Here is a 16003-nt window from a genome sequence, read left to right as displayed (position 1 = left end):
GTAATAGTTAGTCCAGGCAGCAAAATATTACGTTTTCCGATTCCTGGTCCATGGAAGTTCAAGCCGTCATCATACCCTGGGTTGAAGTTTGTTAAATATATAGGCTGGGGAGGAAGCGGCATCATCAATCACAATTGCTAAAATCCAACGTTAGAGTGTTAGTTCCGCTTTCTATGATTTTGTACTTCATGAGATTAATTCTTCCCAAACCCCAAAGGATATTGGCAGATCTAACTTATACCTTTACTACGGCTCCTTATCCTTCATCACTATAGTTCACGTTACTCAGTAAGTTCCTGATCATTATTTTGCAGCTTAGACCATTGCTCAAAAGATCTACTGCCAAAGCAGTAGTGCAAGAGACTCGTTTGAGAACCACCATATCTCAACGATGGTGAGATGATTCCTGGGTAAGTTACATCTTCTTGAATGTAAGATCAGGTATGCATGGCGTGGGCTTTGGACAAGGCTTCAATGGACGGCTTGGTTCATACTGGCTTTAGGTCACAGATACAAGATCGACCCGGATATCATGGACACGCCGAATATATCCAGGATATCTCCGTATAAGATGAAATGGGGTGGTTCAACCCAGTACCATTGCCTCCTTATGCCACACACTCAATCCTGCTTCCGATCCTTCGTCCAAACGAATTTGAAGCGCGAGAGGGCCAGTCGTTGCCGACTCTCACCTTCCCATCTTAATTCGCTAACACAAAATATATCCGATTACCCATTCTATACATAATTACACAGCAGATCCGAAAACACATGCTAAGCTGCCAAATTCACGGCTTGGGAATCCGAAACGGATGCGCCTCTGTATTAAATACAAAATCGTCTAGGCTGATTAAGCCCGGATCGCTGAAAACCAAATAGAAATATTTAAGCGTCTCCCCAAACCAAAAGCTCTCCATGCTATCCTCCCTGCCCCGGTCTGGGTCCATTACATCCCTCAAGGCAGCATTCGCCAGGTCTGTACGCGTATGCTTCTCGATCGCCTGGAACATCTCCCACGCCACGTCCTGAAGCTTCGGATCACCCGTGATACGATAGAGGTAGAAAACACTCTCAATCGCTTCCGGGCGGAGTTTGTAATGACTGTCCTTGATGGACGTAAAACCGGGATGTTGGGATCCATGGTCGGATTTCCACCGCTCCTTGTCGAACTCGCAGCTTGAGGATGAATCGCATGCCTGCATGCGGAATTCCTCGGGCATAAGGCCTGTGGGAGTATTGCGGTAAGTCCAAACGCAGCCGTCAGTGAGTTTACGACCGACTTCGATGTGTGTTTTGTTGGAGAGGAGACGGCCTCCGAGTGCAAGTGTGCCACCGATGTAACAGGTAAGGTGTTGACCTCCCGGCTCGAGATGTGGGGTTGAAGAAGCGCTTGGAACACGCGTCTGGCCAGAGACCAGAATGTCAGCGTTATCAGGAACCACGGGTCTGAAAAAGAGGTGCTCCATAGCAGTGTTCATGGCATGGCTGTATAGCCTCGCATATTGCGCTGCGGCATCTGTCCCCCCAAGCAAGGCGTACATCTTCGGGAGATATTCATAGGCCGAGTCGGCCATGGACCCCAGAGTGAATGTCGAGTCGCGTGTGAAATCGGCAGAAAGAGGGCTACAGCCTACCGGCCATAGACCCGGCAGGTTTGTTTTGTTCTGTTGTTCGTCCAGGATATTGGTGATACGCTGGATTGCGTCGAACCAGCGCATGTCACCTGTGAGCTGGGAGAGGCGTGTGAGTTCCATGCTCGACGATGCTACTTCGGCGATGATACCTTTGTCGGCAGGGTGTTGCTTTTTCCCCTTCATGGCTTTCTGCGGGCTCCAGCGGGTTACGGGCATTCGATTTTTTGTGTCGAAAGACGCATAAATCATGTCCCCGAGCTCGACAGCTTTATCCAGTAACCTTCTATCCTTGCAATCCGTTAAATCAAAGGCAGAAAGAAACCCGCCTAGATACCTGATAGTCGTTTCAAACATATTGATAGTCTCCTGACTCGTCTTCTCTGGGCTAAAGTCGATAGTAGCCGCGGCAGCAACGGCTTCCTCGAACTCGTCTTTCAGGCCCATGATCCAAAGGGTATCCAAACTGTCAACAAGAGTCGCGCCCCAGCCCCCAAACGTGTTCTGCGGTGCTCCAGATTTTGGCGAGAGTTCGTCATGGAGCCATGCCATTTGTTTATAGGATTTCCAGCCCCGCTGAAATACCTTTTTCACTTCGGCTTGGCGCTGGGCTTGCAATGCGGTGCGTTCAGCCGCCTGTGCTTCAAAAACATGCTGGATTGGCGGTAGTGGAGATGGAGCTTCAGTTGGCAGCTGAATAAACGAAGTGACGGGGTGTTTAATACGGAGTTTCCTCCATTTAAATCGGTTATGATTAGGTGGATTGTATGTTGGCGACGGATCATGACACAATTGCGTCCATGGTTCCTTAGTAACAGTAACAGGGTCGGTTACTACATCTACATATGGCGTCGAGGACTCTGGTGCGTTGAGATAATAGAGGTAAAAGAGCAAAATTAAACAAGCAGCGATAACCTTATACCGCCATCTCCTTTGATATATCATGGTTGAATGAGCGGTCGTGGGTGAGAGAGAGAGGACAAAGGGAGCAAGGATTCAACGTTGCGGTTGTAGTAATTTATCATATCGGCCTGCCGAAAATGCTTGACCCTTCCCCTTACTTGGACAGGGAGGGATTGCTGCAAGAAAACCACATAACAACAATAGAAGAAAAACTTGGGTATAATAATAACAAGGACGATGGCAGTCATGTATGTAACTTGGCAATGTGCCTCGTTTCTTTTTAGAACAGGTCGTCTTGCGTTGCCGACTCCAGCGCTAATGAGCTAGTTAACTTAGCGCCTAGCAAACGCGTCTCGCATACATGATGCTTGCGGCGGTCTATGATGGGAAGTGAATAATGGCTTGTTCAAAGAAAAAGGAAAAAAAAAAAAATTGGGATCGTTCACAAGTTAAATAAAAAAAGGCGCTCTCGTTGGTGCCGTACTTGAAACCCCTGAAAGGGCTAACCTGGCGATGTATTTTAGTTACTACAGCATACGGAGTAGAGTTTCTCCACCCAACCCTTGGCAGGTCAAAGTTTTTGATACATCGCAGATTGCTGGGTTTTATACTCCTATATACACAGTAGGGGGATAAGGTAGGTAAGGTAGTTAACCCGCGGCTGTGGAAAGAATCCTCTGCGTGTAGAGATACTACTGTTCTCTCGTGTGATTTTAACTGACCATAACCTAACTAACCATGCGTTGATCCAGCCATGATGGCGCCTACTGGCTTCTCAGTGGTTTTCTCCTGGAAGGGTGTCAGAGTGATGTTTATTTTAGCTGCAGATAGTCTTTTTCCTCCCTACCTACCTACTCTTCGTATGTGTGGCTGGGTTCAACACAGCTGTATTAGAGATATGCACAGGCGGCATTCTGACTGAGAGATGATGGACTTACCTGGTAATTGCTTACTGTGTGGATGGTTATGGCAGTTGTAACTTAGCCTAGCATTGTGTGGAAGATACGTGTTCGGAACGAAAGTGTAGGTAAACAACATTATCAGTGGGCTTGTAGAGGCCATTTAGAGTGTTGTACGGATAATGTGGCTTTTAAGCCTTGCTGAAACCACCACGACGTAGAGAAGAACCCGAAGATGGGTCAAGGAGATCCCCTTGCCCAACTATATAACTTGAGTGTGAGGCTTAACACTGCTGCTAACAGGCAGTCAAATCCAGAATCTTAAACATCATCATCATCAAGCTGGATAAGGTCAGATGATCTGGGACTGCTGCGAGGTTCATCTTAAGCAGTAGTTTCTGACCACAATATATACATATAGGTGACAGAGAAGATAGATGTTTGAGCATCATTATGATTTCCCTTGGCATATCAAGTTTGCATTGCCCTTTATCAAGTTTCTATTTTTTAAGTTGAAATAAAAAATAAACGGCCACCTCATGCATCTAACAACATCGGGTTCTAATACTTCCCCTGCCCGCTTCATCACTCACCCATAAGCACTTTTTTCTGTACATAGTCTTGTATACCCACCCCCGAACCTCATATGATCTTCTCCCCTTCAACCATCCCTTTATGGAGTAAGTCAATGGCTACAATTGGAGGATTAAATGGACTGCTCTTGTGACCGGCACAGGGTTAGCCATCACGCTCTCAGCGCTCATCAGTTGTTTGCTCAGTATTCCGTACAAGTGATGAGTGGGCAGCAGTCTAGAAACAACATGGCAAACTCGCTGAAGTAGCATTGTCATTGTGAGCACAATATTTTACCCATCTCATTGAAGCTGGTGTGAAGGGGACAGTGGAAATGAGCGCAGCGGTGTTGGCTTGTCTAATCCAAGCTATAGTCTACAACAAGGTAGGTCAAATGGTAGATAGATAGATAGCGTCAGGACAACTGAGTGTCCAGAAAGTCATTCATATCCAGAAGGGTATTTTACCCGCGTTGGATATCAAGCTGACAATCGAAATCCCCCCTTCTATCCCTACCGAGGCTAACCATGCATGCAGTCCCGTTGGTCGTGAGAAATCATCCTGGCTCAATTGAAGGGAAATACATCGATATCTGAGACGTGAACGAGGAGGGAAGGGGCAGTATTTGCGATGGATTTCCAGCAGCTCCTCACACCACAGCCGCGGGCAAGACGTTATGTGTACATCTCATCCATACACGCGGCTTCTGGTATCTCGCCCGGGTTAGCAGGCGTTACGGGAGCACGGAGAAAAAAATCGTTTCATATCCGATCCGACGCCCTATGAGTCAATGTGGATTGACATGCTGATGATGGGGAATGATAGCTTTCACCATGATGCCCTCGGGGCTTTGAGGCGTGAACAAGTGTGATGATCAAGGACTTGCATCTGATGCAGGGCAGGGTGCAGTACCAGATGCCATCGCCAATGTTGTGTGTTCTAACCGCTAAACCCCCATAGAGAAATTACGTCACCAGGACGAGTATTATGATTGATTCGGGTTGTCTGATAAGCCGTCTCTAATCAGATGATGGATCGACGGTTTGAATGAAATATTCTTGAGAGTGAGGAAGGGCTGCTCCGCACGTGATATCAGATCTCTCAAGCCTTTGGTTCTCGGAAACTGCCAGGATTTCTCTTTAAGGCCTGGGAACTGAAGCATCGAAATTTGTGTTTGACTATCCTGGAACACCCAGGGGGTACCTAAGGGTAAGGTATACATGGAAGGTGAAACATTGGCACGCGCCCTAGAGCAAGTCCGGGAGTAACTCGAAAGCGAGGAGAACGGATGAGAAGGGAAGAACAATCAGCTGCTCCCATGAATGAAAAACAGCCGTTAGTTGCCTCTCTCGTATGTATGTACATGTATGTACATGTACATGTACATACGTACATACCAAAGATTTTGGTAGGTGGTTGCTACTACCACACATCCGACACCATATACAAGGCAAACCTGTATCCTGGATATATGGGATTGCCACAGGGCGTATTATCGCGTTTCATGCGGAAAACTGAGGAAATTTATGGGAAGTGAGGTTTGTCTGGATGTTCAACGGAGCTCACGACAGAAAGGATACTCAAGCGTCATTATGATTAGCATCATTATATTCATGGTTGTTGCGGATAGCTTCAAGCAATAGTTAGTCTCAACAACCTAGATAGATCTTTTTTTCCATTAGACGCCCTTCTAGAACAACCCATCCGTCTAGCCAGCGTTTTATTAAGTTAGTATGAAAGTCAATTGGTCAATAACGAGGCACCGAGGAATCGCGGATGTCCTTTTAGGGATCCTCGTCCCGCTCTTGTATGAGCGGGGTATTCCGTCAGGTCAACTACTGCGTAATTGAGCGCTGCCAGCCTCGTTTCTGGCATGAATACAGAGGAATAAGTCCGACCAGACGACGGAAGTTTTCGCCGAATCAATCTGCAAACTCGGCTAAGAGGATATTCTCGTATCATAAAATAATAATAAAAAATAAGAGGCGACAAGAGGCGATTCATGCTTCGAGAGTGGGGGTTGGGATGAGAAAAGGAAAAGAAAAAAGAAAAAGAAAAATTCAATTCGATGTTGCCGCCGTCGCCGTTGCAGCCTGTACGCGCTGTACGGAGTACTCCGTATGGTTCGCAATGTTTCTATTTATAACCAACACACAACAACACACTCTCAGCCGCCCAATCGTAGCCCACGTGTGATCTGGAAGCCGCAAGCGATTTGCCAAATAACCCTTCATGATGGTGACCGGGGGGGGGGGAACTTGTCATTTTGCCATTTGGGCGTCGCGGCCACGGCCGGCTGCAGCCCTGGCCCAAGCGAGCTGTTGGGCATCGACGGATTGACCAGTAACCGACCGACCGACCGACCAGAGCAGGCCTGCAAAGTCAGAATCGCTTTTGCAAAAAGGGCAGCCTTGTTTCGTCGTTATTAATAATAACATTATTTATGGCTACGATTGAGAGCAACGAGGGATTCAAGTGGCTGCTGCTTGTGGATTCTGCGACAGTATAGTATGGGATAGGTAGGCATTGCCATTGCCTGCAAGCCTTTTTTCATGCCAGGGAATTGGATGTTTCAAACCAGCTTCGACCTGAATGGTAGGTAGGTTTTATATTTTTTGGGGATATTTGATATTTCCTGTTACTGGTACGTACTCCGTATAGTCCCGGCAGGGCAGGATGGCTTGTTCTAAGCCTGGTTGGAGATGCTATTGAGAAGCTGCAGTTTTTTAACCTCCTCACACATTGATGCATGCTGGATGGATGGAATGGTTGGATGGATCTATTTCACCATTTTTGACTCCCCAATCCTGCTTCTTCCCACATCGGGCCAAGGAAAAATGACTGCTCTTCCTGGCTTTCCCATTAAAAGGGCCGACTTGCATAAATAATAATAATTAATAATAATAAGTCTAGAGTCAACTCCGTAAGCACGCCGCATGCAGAGGAATATTGAATGAATGGGTGAGAGACAATTTTTTGTGAGCGGCTAGGCTGTAAGATTCATACGTGATATTACCGTACGGGGAGAATCCGCGCCTTGTGTCATGACTGGCGGTTGCCTCATTTTGGTCCCACGCTGCCCACAGTGCCACACTGCCAAGCGCTGGTGGCTGACTTCCTGTTGGTTCGCGAGACTGGCAAGGCTGGGCGTATTGTCACAGCAGCGAGATTTGGGCAGCTACGCGCGTGATATGTTACCTACCAGGTTAGCGGAGATAAGCTTCCTCTATACTAAATGATGTAATGTACAGTACGTATAGGTGTAATGTATGTATGTAACAGCGGTGTCATGGGCGGATACAACGCTAGGCCGAAAGAGGCCCAGCCCAGTGACCTGACCCGACCCCGACCACAAACCTCAAACCTCCAACCTCACGCCAACTCATCCTGTCCCTCACCGACATCAAAACTTTCTCCATCTCAACCTCCTCCATCGTCAATCTCCTCCTCGTCACCCTCACGTCCAAAGCCGTGAAGGAGTTTTCTGCCTGTCTTGGGAGATCTTCTTCTCTCCAGGGACTTACTTCCCTTTTCATGTCGTGCTCTCAGCCAACTCTCTAGCACACATCCTCCTACTTAAATCCTTCAAGTAACCGCTACTTCCCCTCTTCATCTGTAAGGTCCAACCCTCTTCCTCATCCTTTAAAACAACCTCCAAATCTCCAAAAATCTCTGTGTTGTGAGTCAGACCATTCCTTCCCCTCTCCCCTGGTTTGGTTACGCTTCTCCAGAATCAATACTTCCTGCTCCCTTGGCTGCTGCTTGCTCTAAGCGCTGCACACCTGGAGAGGACCCCAACCTTGCCATCTTTGGCTTCATTCATCGCTGAATCAGGAGAAATCATTCACACACAATCCATTTCCTGTTAAAACTAACTTGCCTTCACGGCTAGCTCCATTCTCGATCCTCCCTTGGCCAATCTTCCTGATTTCCCGTTTCAACCTCTTGCAAAATCGGCCTTATACCTCCTGACATACGCGCTGACAGTTTGGTAACTACGACAACCTTTTGAAAGATCTTGCCCGATAAAACCCTTCAACTCTCATCTATCTTGAAATCATCGTTACGCTTCTTTCATTCGTGTCACCATGACTACAATGGTAAGCGGAATACCTATTCGTTCGAGGCGTTCAGGGGTCTCGACCCCCTCCTTTGAACCGAACCACATGCATCCCGGACGTGACCCCACATCGACATCTCATCATGTATACTAATAACCTCTTGGATAGGACCTCCGGGTCGGTAACAAGTACCGCATTGGCCGTAAAATCGGCAGCGGCAGCTTTGGTGATATTTATCTTGGTTCGTACTGAGCCCCCCTTAACCGGTATTCGAAACATGTTATCTAATGGTCGATATGTAGGCACCAATATCATCTCTGGAGAAGAGATCGCCATCAAGCTCGAGAGCGTAAAGGCTAAGCACCCACAGCTTGAATATGAGGCTCGTGTCTACAAATCTCTGGCAGGTGGCGTCGGCATCCCCTTCGTTCGCTGGTATGGTACCGAATGTGACTACAATGCCATGGTCATCGATTTGCTCGGCCCCAGCTTGGAGGATCTATTCAATTTTTGCAACCGCAAATTCTCCCTAAAGACCGTTCTTCTATTGGCCGACCAGCTCATCTCTCGTATCGAATATATCCACGCAAAGTCCTTTATTCACCGTGATATCAAACCAGACAACTTCCTGATGGGGATTGGGAAACGTGGCAATCAGGTCAATGTGATCGATTTCGGTCTTGCTAAGAAATATCGTGACCCAAAAACGCATTTCCACATTCCATACCGTGAAAACAAGAACCTGACTGGAACTGCCCGATATGCCAGTATCAATACTCACCTGGGAGTGGAGCAGTCCCGTCGCGATGACATGGAGTCCCTTGGCTATGTTATGCTCTATTTCTGCCGCGGATCTCTTCCCTGGCAAGGACTGAAGGCTGCCACCAAGAAACAGAAGTATGACCGCATCATGGAGAAAAAGATGACTACGCCCACCGAAGTTCTCTGCCGTGGTTTCCCCAATGAGTTCTCGGTCTATTTGAACTACACCCGGTCTCTACGCTTCGATGACAAACCGGATTATTCCTATCTCAGAAAGATCTTCCGCGATCTGTTTGTCCGAGAATCATTCCAATACGACTATGTCTTTGACTGGACCGTTTACAAATATCAGAAGAACGCCCAGGCAATTGCTCAGGCTACTGGTAACCAAAATGCTGAGGATGAGGATAAGCCACGCCGCCATCCTGGCAATCCTGTCAATCCTCAGGTCAAGCCATCAGCCCTTGCTGCTCCCCGTCGCAAGGTGGTTGATCGCATCCCAAGTGGAACGGTCGATACTCCCGATACAAATCGCGCCGTTGGGGGAAGTGATAGGATGTGAGTATCTGTCAACAATCTACCGTTCCGAGGAACTAATGCTGGCCATGGGATTTTGATTCAAGAATCTGACTAATCTCATAGTCTTCGGCGTTAGGCTACGTTCTGCTTCTAAGGGTGTTAATGCGGGTGCTGGCTACACCAGTGCTGCTTACCACCGTTCGAAGCGGGATGATGGTACTGGTGCTAATTGGTACTGATTTATTTTGCGAGCGGTGATTCCTTCGTCCTTATCGCATATCTCATTTCGAAATCTCAGCTTTTTTGGTGGTGTAGTAGTGTGCAAGCGTCTAGCATATACACCCACTAAACCCTGAGTATTTTTTCGCTGTTCTGAAATCCCTCCATTTCTTATGGTGTGTGTTTAGCCATTCGCTCAGTCATTTTCTCGACATCGGTTCTTTTCAGTCCGTGGATATCGTCGCCCTCCCGCCCTTCGCCCCATCGCAGCCAACTTTCTTACGATTGATCCTGCACCGACGAATCTTAACCTTGTCGAGATATACGACCTATTTATCATGGAATAACTGATGCAGGCTTCAGAACATATTTTGTCCCCGTCCCTTGACACCTTCGGTTGCGCTTTTCGATGAAGACATTTCTGAAAATTTTGTTCAACCTCTCAGTCAGGGAAGTGGTGCATACTCTCTAAACGGATATCCCCGCCAATTACCACTATATGGCTTTATCAAGTTTTGGTACCCTAGGTTTCCGGAAATATTGCCCAAGTTCCCCCCCCCCCTTTTTTTTTTGTTTCCCATTAATCACTCTTTGTTCAGCCCCACTTTCCCGCGTCATCAGTTTTCATTTTTTCTGTCCTTTTTCCCGTATCTCGATGCATTTTTACGTTTGACGGAAATAAAGGGGACGAGTCAAATCTTTTACGACGTCGAAGAGGGTACGTCAGAAGGAATGAATAATGATTTACTGCCTCCCCATTATCAGATAGATCATGATCATATTGGTGGGGCGAGATTATTGTTTTCTTCTACGTTCGACGCAGCGTGGAGCAATCCCGCGCCGATACCTCTTCTGTTCGGGTACATGGCGACGGACTTATGGCTAGGGTCGCTTCCGGGGTGGTATTTCGTCAAACACGTTCTTTATGCTTTGTTTGCACATTTCCGATTTATTGTTTGCATTGTTTTTGCTCTTTCGCGCATGTCTGCAATTTTTTTTGAGGAGATGCGTGGCCTAGAAAATGACGAGGAGGCAGAGCGGCGCTGGAGATTGTGCTGCATCGGATAGTAAATAGTGTTGGGATACACCCGCTCGTGGGGATGTTTATGAAGGCCAGAAGATGATGATTTTCCGTTTCCCTCATTGTTTCTTTACTTGCCCCCTTTTTCGTTCCAGAGTTTTATTTATCTATTTTATATGTTTCTCCCCTCTTCAACCACATTATTTGTATACAAATAATGCCAAGTCTGCGTTTTTCCTAAATATGTATCGTCGTCAAGCCGTCCTGGTGTCTATACCTACGTAGTCTTTGATTGCGATGGGGGCCTGTAGCTATAAAGTGGCTGGTATCAGCGGCATCAGGGGTTCTGAGCGTATTGGGAGAAGTGTAAAAAGGGTTTCCCCCGTTTCCACACCAGCACGGCTAGCGAACAGGTAGTTAATGACAAGAGCTTCACTGAACAACATATCAAACAACATTTCCGGACATTGCATATGCCCATGTGTGTACATGTACTGTACTTGGTTAATTTCCAAGCCAAATTCCAAAAATGTTTGACGCGACCTGAGTGAGGGCTTTCCAGGTTTTCTTCCCTATATCTAATTAAGTAATTGTAACTACGAGAGACCCCCCAACCTTATCCTGACAACGGCTTCCTTAAGTCACTCCTAGCCCTGACCCTATATTTTTCCCCCCTGTGAAAATACCAATCGAGAATCGTTTCCCGGCACCATAACTAATAATGGATTACGTTTGCTAGTTACGTACTGATTACAAGTACGCGTATTTTCCCCAAAAACTGAGATATCTTGTCTATTCAAACGTCCCCTCCTCCTCCAATGATCACCAATCAAAAATCCAGGACGGATTCGCAGTGATTTATTAGGTGTGTCTGTCTCTATCTGGAGCTTGACGTGGTCTGTTCTCGCAGCTGCTAGGTAGGCTGGAATAAAACAAGATCACCCCCTGTTTTGTTTGCATGTTTGTTTGTTTGTTCTACATAGTATTTTTATTGGCTTGGGACTGAAAGGATACTCCACACCAAGTCCAGTCCGTAACCATGTCTTCCTGGATGAAGTGATTCGGAGTTTCTACGATGACATCCATCACGTCACTGGTGGCCTTGTCCTGTCCTGTCCTGTCTATCTGTCTGTCTGTCTGTCTGTCTGGGTGCCCGATCTGAGAGCTAGGCGTACAAGGACAATTCATTCTGAAGTGGTTGATGATGATTTGCAAGCTGTGGCTTGTTGATTGGTGGCTGGGGAATAAGTGAGTGGGTGAGGGAGTGTTGTGAGATGGAAGGTAGACTGTTGTATCATATACAGTTGAACTGTCCTTGGTAAGATAATTTCCATAGAATTGATGCGCTGTTGGTTGCTTGAAATTCGTTGCTGACCTAAAGTGATGAATATGCAAGACGATTCTTATATAGAGATAAGTAAAGATAGTTTATAGGAAATAAAAAAGTTCGTACGGAGTAGCGAAAATAACAAATGCCTCTGGACACAATGCGTAGGCAGTAGCAATTGTGGGCCACATAAGAGACGGTTCTGGAACCAATGAGTGGCTCGTTACAATTGACATAACAGAGATATAATAATCCAAAATAAATATGTATCCAACGCAAGAAGCGGTATGCCGAAAATCATTCATCATTAAACTTCGTAATCCAGAGTTCACGCGTTCCACTGCGCCCAGTCAAAATCCATCCCGACATCGAAAGTCCCATATCCCTCCTCCCACAAAATCGCATCACTCGCTGGATTTTCAAACGAGAGTAACTCCTCTGGAACAATGAACCCGCCCTCACCAGGCATAGGTATAGTTGATGCCGCCGCCTGTTGCGCGGCTAGGAATGCAGCGAGTGGGTCTTCCGGTGTGAAATGGGGTAGCGGAATTGGCGCTGCTTCATACCCTAGCTCAGGCCCTGGTTCTAGCCCAGGCTCGGTAGTTAAGGTGGCCGATTGTGCAGATTCAGCTGGGGGTGATAGGAACTGGCGTGCTGGTGTTGTTGGTGCAGGTTCCTCGTCGGGGTCAGCAGATACTGGGAGCACGGTGTTGTAGAGGTTGAGGAGGAGGCGATGGAGGGATCGAATGTGTAAATTGCCCTTTTCTGCCATGCCGTTGAGCACGTCGAGGGCAAGGGTCATCGCCGCATGGTCTCTCGCGTTGTGCGGGAAGGCAATGTTGATCATGACGAGGATTATCGCGGCGGAGAAGGCATGTTCGCCGTCCATGTAGCCGTATGTTGCTAGGTTTTTATGTCAGTCTTTGGTAGCCAGAATGAATTTCGCTAAAGCGTAGAAAAAAAATGGGGGAAAAGAGGGGGAAATAGGGGACGCAAGTAAAGTACCCATGAGGTTTTGTTTGGCAGCGGCAGCCATTACCGCTGCACTATTCCGGGCTGCAGCGATGCATGTTTCCACAGCTAATACTGTGCTCTGTTGCAGGCCATTCCTCCAATCCGCCCATTCTCCCGTTTTCTCATGGTTCTGGAGACATTTTCGAACCACGTTGAAGACTAGAGGCCGAACTGTCATATTGATACACTGTGAGTAGTGTAAGAAAATCGACACAGACTGGCGTGATAGTTCAGAGTCCAGTTTTGTAAAGTCACACTGTAGCGCCTGCGGTAGATTCGACTGCCACTGAGTCAATTCTGCAAGGATAGACTGCACCGAGTTCACAAGATTATAAGCTGTGGTGCACGGTGTGCGATATACAGCTACATATTGATTAGTGATAGTTAACACCGCCGTTTTTGTGTAGCTTACTTTTCATTATTTTACCCAGAATCCTAGATAATTCAGTATAGTGAAAGAGGACGGTGGCTGGGCATAGATTTGGTTCATCATGCTGTAAGCCATTGATAAGTAAGTCTGGACCTACTGCTCGCGAGCTGTGGGAGCGACATACCAAACGGGAGGGGAGTAAAACGCCTATATCCTCGTCCGCGACCGTGAATGGATTACCTGACTTCACGCAAAGAATCCTATACTATAATTAACAGGGATATGGTTGAAAATCCTTGCAGAATACACACCTATCTAAACTGTAAACGGACCACCAAAGTCGGCGACGATGCTCCCGAGCAAGGTCGTCCAAGCTATCATCAGAGACTTCCTGATGTAAACCTAGAGATATGGCCATTCGCACCGCCAATCCAATCTGTCAAATATGTTAGCAAAATATATCTCAGGTTGTTTGACAGGGAGAGCGGGGAAGTTACATGTAAAAATGCAGCGTCTCTGCGGTTCAAATTCTGAAAGTAGTATCCAACCAAAGAGAGGACTTCGACAAAAACTACCGAAGGCTGCTCGTGGATGTCAGGAAGAAGGTTCATAACCTGCTGAAAGTACTCAAACCCGGGTGGCCCATCATAACTTGTCCATTGATTAACGGAGTACATCTGGCCAAATGCAAGGATTATGAATATTTGGCAATATCGCAGGCGGTCTCTTATGTCCGAAAAGTCAGGTTCTCGATCATACATCCCGCGAATATTATTCTCGAATGTTTCTGGCGAAGTGAACGAGAAAATTGTGCCGATGTACGCATATTGCGCCGCGTAGAGCAGTTTCGCAACAGGGAAAGGTGGGAGTGAAGTAGCTGATGGCCTGGACTGGCGTGCGTTCGTCCGAATAGAGAAGTTTGAGTTGCTATTGTAAGTTGGGGTTATGAAATCTTCTCCAATATCAAGGCCGGCCTTAAACGACCTGACAAAGTCGAGAAACTTCTTCCCTAGGCTGGCTGAGGAGGAGTTGCCAAAATATCCTAGTTTTGATATGAGATGAGTATGAGGTTTCCTAGAAGTACTGGTAAATAGGAAAAAGCAATACGAACGTTTATCACCTTCAGGACTGAGGACTAGATGAGCTATCTTTTCAGTTAGCGGGTTATCGTCAATGTCTTCCCCATCCTGGATTGGAGTCGGTGACTCAGAGCCGTCTGAGAGAGCGGCAGTAGGAGGATCCTGCTGGGGTTGATGTTCAATGGGGGCCACATTTAATGATCCCTGGCGTCTTGTATCATTCTGACGTTTTCGCTCATATGCTTTAAGTCGAGCTTCGAGCTGTATGAGATATCTACTAACTGTCAGCGAAACATATAGCAACATCTCCAGTCAGTGTTAGAAATCTCACGCTTCAGGGACTCGGACAGTCTTTTGGACGTTCGGGTAAGTGCATGTTCGACTTGCGATTGCACAGGCTCTACAGGCCAATCCATCATTTCCACCAAAACATCTCTTCTTGCGTATTCTACAGTAATTGCAGCTACGATACGGTTTAGCATGCTTGGGGAAATGGAGGGATATAGAGTAGGAAGTTGGACTCACGCTACGGAGGCACGGCGGGGCCGATCCAAACCGACATGCGTCGAGTGTGTAGAGAGCAACATATCCGAATATCCTCTGGATACCTTGCCCCAGAATAAATTGAAGTTGTCGTAGATAATAATTCCAATTCCGAAATCCCTTTTGTAAACATTCCCGAAAAGAGACTGGAACCCTGACGCGGGGGTGGTGGGGTTATTTGGCTCTGAAGCCATGCCCTATTTGTTACCCTGGTTAGTAGGAGTCAGGCGAGCTAATAAGTTACTAGTTGTTTTGCTATATAAGCGCTGAAAGAGGCTGACATGATATTGGATATTGACATCTCCCTTGCGAAAATAAATGCACTCATCTTGAGGGGAAGCAGAGATCAGCCACTGCCTGCCTGCGAGATTGAGGTTCATTTATGTCCGAGAGACCAAGCTGATTGATTGCAGAATTCGGCATCCATCAGAGAGCCTCAACGAGCCAGCAAGAACAAACCGGCCACGACAATGGGAAAGCCTGCAAGTCTCAATGCTGGGAGGTGCTATCTGGGAGGTGCTATCTGGGAGGTGCTATTTCCATCATTATCGATGTAGGAACCGACTTTATAAGAAATAAAGTGTCAAAATCAGGAAAGACTCAAGAGCTTGAGCTAACCATTTGCCTTATTTCAGCAGAATATATATATAAAGAAATGACCTCATCTGGACGGAGAAAGCAGATCCACAACTTGAGCAAACATCAAGGGCCATGCATACCTTTGCCCAAATATCACTGAGCTCTGAAATAGCAACGTATGCCGGTGGTTTCCAGCCCCGAGGAAGCGCCAAAGAAGTTTTTCTCCACGAGCGCAGAACGCCTCCTGAGCATCCCCTTCTCCCATTTCGGGGTCGTGTTATAGTCCGTACATCGTCGATTCGATCCAAAGCATAGGGCCTCATCGAGACCACGAATGTACCCCATGTGAAAACGGCCGCAGGGGAGAGGGGGATGTTCGTCCTGTATATTGGATAGTTCCGTTGCATGACAGTGTGAAGAGGGGGGAGCCCCGCAAGCGTAAGCGCGCTCTTGAAACTAATCGAACATCTGATCAAGAATCCCACATGGTCCTCCGTCCAGTC

The 16003-nt window shown here is 47.1% G+C and overlaps 3 protein-coding genes across 3 annotated transcripts; 1 reads left to right on the top strand and 2 right to left on the bottom strand.

The window, feature by feature from the left end:
* Positions 1 to 164: 164 nt before the first annotated feature.
* On the bottom strand, positions 165 to 3000 carry BDCG_09072 (glycosyl hydrolase). Its single transcript, XM_045424848.1, has one exon. The coding sequence runs from the start codon at positions 2574 to 2576 to the stop codon at positions 789 to 791; it is 1788 nt and encodes a 595-aa protein (XP_045273473.1). The 5' UTR covers positions 2577 to 3000; the 3' UTR covers positions 165 to 788.
* Positions 3001 to 5746: 2746 nt separating this feature from the next.
* On the bottom strand, positions 5747 to 7542 carry BDCG_09071 (uncharacterized protein; the record flags this gene model as incomplete). The annotated part of the gene is made up of 4 exons (XM_045424847.1): positions 5747 to 5933; positions 6162 to 6380; positions 7013 to 7124; positions 7371 to 7542. 4 exons carry the CDS (start codon positions 7540 to 7542, stop codon positions 5747 to 5749), a joined length of 690 nt encoding a protein of 229 aa, XP_045273472.1.
* A 552-nt stretch (positions 7543 to 8094) lies between these two features.
* BDCG_09070 (CK1/CK1/CK1-D protein kinase) lies at positions 8095 to 9587 on the top strand (the record flags this gene model as incomplete). Its single annotated transcript, XM_045424846.1, has 4 exons — positions 8095 to 8106; positions 8236 to 8308; positions 8370 to 9387; positions 9485 to 9587. 4 exons carry the CDS (start codon positions 8095 to 8097, stop codon positions 9585 to 9587), a joined length of 1206 nt encoding a protein of 401 aa, XP_045273471.1.
* Between the last annotated feature and the right edge of the window lie 6416 nt (positions 9588 to 16003).

This window comes from Blastomyces dermatitidis (assembly GCF_000003525.1).
Source record: "Blastomyces dermatitidis ER-3 genomic scaffold supercont1.13, whole genome shotgun sequence".
Taxonomy (NCBI): domain Eukaryota; kingdom Fungi; phylum Ascomycota; class Eurotiomycetes; order Onygenales; family Ajellomycetaceae; genus Blastomyces; species Blastomyces dermatitidis.
The sequence above is the reverse complement of the archived record's forward strand: the minus strand, read 5'-3'. Positions and strand labels throughout refer to the sequence as shown.

What these genes read in the sequence shown, in the direction of transcription:
- BDCG_09072 (XM_045424848.1), bottom strand. Translation starts at nt 2,576, where the DNA reads ATGATATATCAAAGGAGATGGCGGTATAAGGTTATCGCTGCTTGTTTA.